General features: G+C 51.5%; 1 protein-coding gene across 1 annotated transcript in view; it reads right to left on the bottom strand.

The window, feature by feature from the left end:
- Nucleotides 1-280: 280 nt before the first annotated feature.
- LOC131286342 (ecdysone receptor) overlaps nucleotides 281-6,000 on the bottom strand; it is a 57,556-nt gene continuing 51,836 nt past the window's right edge. The window contains exons 2-6 of the mRNA XM_058315283.1: nucleotides 2,231-2,404; nucleotides 1,832-2,154; nucleotides 1,603-1,749; nucleotides 1,364-1,516; nucleotides 281-1,291 (exon numbers count right to left, since the gene is read on the bottom strand). Coding sequence (XP_058171266.1) covers nucleotides 362-1,291; nucleotides 1,364-1,516; nucleotides 1,603-1,749; nucleotides 1,832-2,154; nucleotides 2,231-2,404 — 1,727 coding nt within the window. The 3' untranslated portion in view covers nucleotides 281-361. The remainder of the gene's footprint in view (nucleotides 1,292-1,363; nucleotides 1,517-1,602; nucleotides 1,750-1,831; nucleotides 2,155-2,230; nucleotides 2,405-6,000) is intronic.

Here is a 6,000-nt window from a genome sequence, read left to right as displayed (position 1 = left end):
AACGAAAAAAAGTAATGAAAATTAACGAAAGTAAGAGAACCGTCAAAACCTATTTTTTACGATACTAAGCGTTTGTCCGGTGGATGGTAATCGGTAAAATAAATTAGCTCTCTACGATAAATAGAATGTCGTCGTCCGGAAAGACGCTGCCGCCGGTGTCGCCTACATCGTCGTCGTCGTTGTCGGAGTCGGAGACGACGAGGCCCGTCAGCGGATGCGCGTGGTGGTGGTGGTGGTGCGCTTCGTAAAGCGTACCATCCACCAGTCCACGCTGCTGCTGCTGGTGCTGATGCTGCTGTCCTCCTTCGACGACGACGACGGTGGTGGTGGCAGCAACAGCGGGCACCGTGTCCTACACTAGCTATACGTGGTGATCGAGCATCCCGACGGTCGCGAGCAAACCGTTGCTTGTGTTGCCGTTACTGCTATTACTACTGTTAGTGCTGCTGCCACTACTGCTGCTGCTGTTGTTATTTGTGCTACTGCTGCTACTACTACTACTGCTGCTGCTGCTACTACTGCTGCCGCCGCCGCCGCCGCCGCTACTACTACTGCCGTTGAGGGTGTTCCCGTTGGTGGCGGTGTTGGTGTTCGGGGGTCCGACGACGATCGTGGCGGTGCCATTGTTGTGTACTTGCTGCAGATGCTGTAGCTGGGCCGCCATTTCCAGCTGCTGAAGGTTCGACGGGGACGACGTGGACGCCATGGAGGAAGCATTGGGATTGTCAGGCTGTTGCTGTAATTGTTGTTGCTGCTGCTGCTGTTGCTGCTGCTGCTGGGCGACGAGCTCTTGGTGTCGCGCGAGCCCGACCGGCGGTATGTCCTGCACGTCCCAGATCTCCTCCAGGAAGCGGGGCAGCTTGCGGTTCTTTAGCTTGAGCGAGAAGCACATCTCCGAGTTCTGGTTGCCGAGCGTCCGGAGCTCGGTGAGGATCGACAGCAGCTTGGCGAAGGTGACGCTGCACTTGGGGTCACCACCGTGCCGGTTGAGGATGTACACGCGCAGCGTGTCGATGTAGTAGCTCTGGATCGTCTCGACCAGCTCCGCCTTCTCCAGACCGGGCCGGTCAGAGAAGATTACGATCGCGGTCAGCAGCGCGTACTCGACGTTGTCCACCGTCAGCGTGTACATCTGCCGGCAGAAGTGCAGCAGGTCCTCGATCGTGTCCGCCATGCCGGCCATCTTGTACGAGTCGCGCGTATAGGAACGGTTGTTGGCGAACAGGATCGAGTCGGTTTCGGCGTCGTACCGTCGGGCCATTCGCAGCATCATCACCTCACTGGAGCAGGCCTGCGTGGGGGAGAGGTAGGTCCTCGATCAGTTCACAATCCGTACCCCGGCAGGGTTGCGTGTCATACTTACCTTTAGTAACGTTATTTGATCCTCCTGCGGGATCTTGGTAAATGCTGGCAGTCCCTTCGCGAACTCGACGATAAGTTGTACTGTGAGAATGGTGATTTCCGTTATGTGCCGGAAGTGGATTTCGTGTGGATCTTCCTCCTCGTTCGGTGAGTTCTATAAACGAGAGACGGGGTATTAGTAACAATTTCATACTTCTTTCTAGGAAGTACATTTCTGTGGTGCTGTCTGGTGATACTTACGATCATTATCCTCTTGAGATCTTCCTCCGATGGTTGCTCGTAGCCATCCTGGTACCAGATCAGCTTGTAGATGACGGCCATCTGGTTGGACGTGAGGAGAGGTATGTTTCTTTGTCGGTTTTCGTTCAGCAGCTTTTCCGGCAGGAGCTAAAACGACGGAAACGGGGAAAAATGGAGCTGTCAACACGAACGGAATCGAATCGAAGGTGTACCCTGTTTCACTACATACGGGTATCGCGGTGGTCGGTGGCAGTTCGCACTTCATCAGCACCGGCAGCAGCTCCGACTTGTAGTTGCTGCTGTTCGTCGTGCTGACCGGCGACGACGACGGGTGCGTCTGCACCTTGTCCTTCTCCTTCTGCGCCTTCTTCTCCTTCCGCTTCATGGCGCACTGCGTCTCGGGGACGACGCACTCGGGCCGCATACCGACCGCCAGGCACTTCTTCAGCCGACACTCCTGGCACTTACGCCGCATGTACATGTCCATCTCGCACGCGTGCCCAAACTTGCAGCAGTACACCGCGTTCTTGGTGACGCTGCGCCGGAAGAACCCTGTGCAACGGGGCAAGCAAAACGAAGAAAAAGATTACATCGATTCCTTCCCTGGGGACAAGAAGGTACTACTTACCCTTGCAGCCTTCGCAGGTGAGCGCGTTGTAGTGATAGCCGGAGGCCCGATCGCCGCACACGAGACACAGCTCCTCCTGCTGCCGTGGCGTCGGACCCTTCTTCTGCTTCTTCGCCTCGCTCCCATCGCCGGTGTAGCCGTTGAGACTGCTCGACGGGGACAGATCTTCACGTCCTGACGGGAACAGGAGAGAACATGCAACGAAACGAAATGGAACAACAAAAAAACGCAGATTAGTACAATATGCTCAAGCGGGCACTTAACTAATTTAACAACCATTGCGCAATATTTATGTGCGATATTATGCTCCATAATTATAACCTCGTTTATGGTTGTTTTTCAACAGTTATTTCCCTCAACACGTAATCCCACCTCAAGTGCTTTATTGGACAACACTTCCACAAATGCGTTTCTCTCGGCCGCGAAAACAAACTTCTTACGCATCTGGAAAGTGGCGAAGATAAATCAACGAAAGATGCAAGAACAAGCGGGATTTTTCCACGAATCATCATCAGCATCATCATCAACGGCGTACCATATAAAACAACCGAAAGCATACGAAAAGTGAAGTGCATTTTGTGATGTTCTCTTATGGTGTTTTTTCTTGCGATGCAGGATGAGCGATCCGCTTCCGCGCGCGATCTTATCACACACCGCTGCGTTTTCATTTTCTTTTTTTTTCGTTTAATGCACTCTCTTTTATGCTCTTTTATTTGGCGGAAAGTGTGCGCAAAAGCCGCGAAATGCACTGTTGAAAATCTACAAATCTGCGAGCTGTGCTTCTTTTTAATGCCTTATTTGATAAGACACATGTGCGGGGAACGGGGATCACGCTTGACGGCACTTGAGTGTTCGTTCGCACTGACAGGGAGGTTGCCATAGGGATTGGAGGATTTCATTCCCCCCGTTCCCCTCCCTTCCTTGAGCGTTCTTTCGCACCGCATGAAGACATTTTAATTACCCCCGGAAAATGGTTGCTCTTGAACTCATTTCGGGACCCGTCAGTTTGTGCGAGTTTTGATCTCTTCACGACCTTCCCCCCGGTGACTCCACCTTGCCTGCCTGCCTCGGAAGGGAGGGGGGTTGGATTTTGTGTGTGACAGTTCCCGGGAAATCACACCACTCCACTCGGGGTTTGGGGAGGCCCCGAGTGGGCTCACATTTCTTCCAAATATCACTTTTGAAGCTGACGAATATGCGTTGCAAAATTGCATTTACAAGCAGCGGGCGTCCTTCTCCGCCCGAATGGCGGACGAAAGAATGCACCAGTTGTGCGTTCGACACGGGAGGAGAACCGACCGTGCGGGATGGACGGAAGGGAAATAAATTAAGTGTAGAAATAAAAAGTACTCATTATATCATGCGCAGATGTATTTATTGTGCCAGTTTCGTGCGCTGCGCGTTATTAAACTCGGTGTCGGTTTCGAAAAAGGTCGCTCCCTCTCTCTCATGTCCTTTATACGAGAGTTGTGGGGTTCTTCGATTTTGCTACCAAATCCTGCCGTTCGTTTGTTCACTCCTTTCCTAAGGTAGGAAGGAAGGAACCAAAGGGAGAATCAGTTTTATTTTCTCCTCGATTTTCGAATGCACATTCTCTGCTCGGGCACCCCTGCAGTGGGTCTGCTACTGCACATTTGCGTTGCACCGCAGCAGGGTGTCCCATTCTTTGCTGCCCTGACTGGTGGCGACGACGACGGCGAGGACGATGATGCAGAAGCATCCAATTAATTACAACCCGAATCGTATATCTTTCAACCGCGCTGACATGCAAAGGTCGCGCGGAGGGATGTCGCGCCCGCCGTTTGCAGGATCTCCCCGGCCGGCTGGAATTTGGGCGTCGTGTCGCGTGTTGGAAAGCGCGAAAGGAGGCCACACATCGGCACGGGATTGATCTAGTCCAGCCTGTGTCCTCTTCAGGTGCCTTCCCTCTAAGGAGCGAGGGGATTTTCGCACTAAATTAATGACACCTACATCAAAACACGAGAAGCACATATCACTGTGTCGGCGTGGCGTACCGGAATTTTTTGGGGCCGACCAAAATTTATTGTCCCGAAGCGCTCGTGATTTGCTTTTTTTCCACCACCGGAAAGTGCAATTTTGTCGTCTGCCACCCCGCCGCCATTGCCGGAAGGTGGCGGATCTGTGTGTGTTGTGCGAGACATTAGATGGGAAGCTCCACCGAAGAAGAACAACTCCACAAAAAACATTCCAGATTCCGGGGAAACGATGCGGTTTTTTTTGTTGTCCTCGGTGTGATGAGAAATTAAAAATCTAAAGGCGCATAAGAAAAAATGCGAATTCAAGAGGGGGACAAAAAAAACATCCCGCGGAAGAGTGCAGCGAATGAATTATGGGACTCATTTCGGGTGCGTGCATAGGAAGAGGGGAGAGGGGGGGGGGGGGATTGTGAGGGGTATCGCAGAACAAACAACATACGGCCACAATCGGTTCGGAATCTTTTGGGCAACATAAAACCCCCCCCTCCCCATTTTTTCTCCAACGCGGAGGATGTAGAAATGCATTTTTGAAGTGCATTTCCCTCCGGGTGGAAAGAGGAGTAGTAGGATGGGATTTGCAGGATGAGATATATAAATATATTTATATGTCGTCGCGGTTGTTGCATTCCGGCGTGGATGAGCAAAAACTTTGGCCACGGTTTGTTGTGTTCTTCGGGCCAGAAAAAGAAAACAGAAAACAAAACGCTTAAGACTTCCCTCCGCTAATCACGCCAGCACACTCGCGGGAAGGGACAAGACACCTCCGGGAGGTTTTGGAGAAGGGATGCAGAAAAAAAAGAAAGATAGTATAAATCAAATAATGCCTACCAGCAGCACCACCGGAGGCCAAATCCACCAGGCTCCAGCTTGATCATCATGCTGGGGATGTGGCGTGGAGAATGGAAATTCACAAACATTTGCCATAAATCTCCCGGTGCACGAAAATGTACACCAAAGCCAGCACTGTCGGTCGTCCTTTCACTTTTGGGACGATTGGAATTTTGTCTTTATTCCGGAAAGTGACACATAAGGCAAGGCAGGATGTTAGGTTGGGGAGAAATCAGTCTTGAAGAATATTTACAAGGTTCACAATAATCGGTCTAGGAGTCGGTGGTGCTCCTCCTTCAAGTGATCGTTGCCTTCTACTTTCCTAGGAGTCGGTGGTACTCCTCCTTCAAGTGATCATTGCCTTCTGCCGAAATTACACTGACCATGGAATTCTTAAGGTGAACACGGAAGCGACGATGCTGACAATAATCCTACATTAACAATTCCAACAATTGGACAATGTGTGGTTAGGATCTTCTCCAGTAAAAAAATGGCGCCACCGGAGATCACCGTTGTCGCGTAAAAGCGCGCCTTTTTTCCTTGGATCGGTTCATTGGCTTCCCAGGGGAGCTCCATGACCACGGGCGCTGGCTAGCTAAGGAGCGCGTAAATAAACATGAGGTTTTTACGGAATCATCACATCGTCACCCCTAAAGTGATCCTTCGATACACAACCCCATGCGGGAAGAAAGGACGCTGACATTAGGCCGTTAAAAACACACTTGAGCGATGGATCGGGCTCGGAATTTATGTGCGAGTCCTTGAAAATTAACTTACAAAACAGTTTTGGGCCCCCGAACTGGTTTACGATTATCGACAGCTCGCGCACGCTGACGGGACGTGTGATGGGACGCGGTGGCGTAATGTTTTTGACCGTGGGGGGCCACTCACGCGGCCGATGCTGACAGTGATCTGAATTCTTTTTGGGGATGCGGATTATGTAGC

This window comes from Anopheles ziemanni, chromosome 3, assembly GCF_943734765.1.
Source record: "Anopheles ziemanni chromosome 3, idAnoZiCoDA_A2_x.2, whole genome shotgun sequence".
In the NCBI taxonomy this organism is placed as follows: domain Eukaryota; kingdom Metazoa; phylum Arthropoda; class Insecta; order Diptera; family Culicidae; genus Anopheles; species Anopheles ziemanni.
Note: the sequence above shows the minus strand (reverse complement) of the source record. Positions and strands in the feature narration are given on the sequence as shown.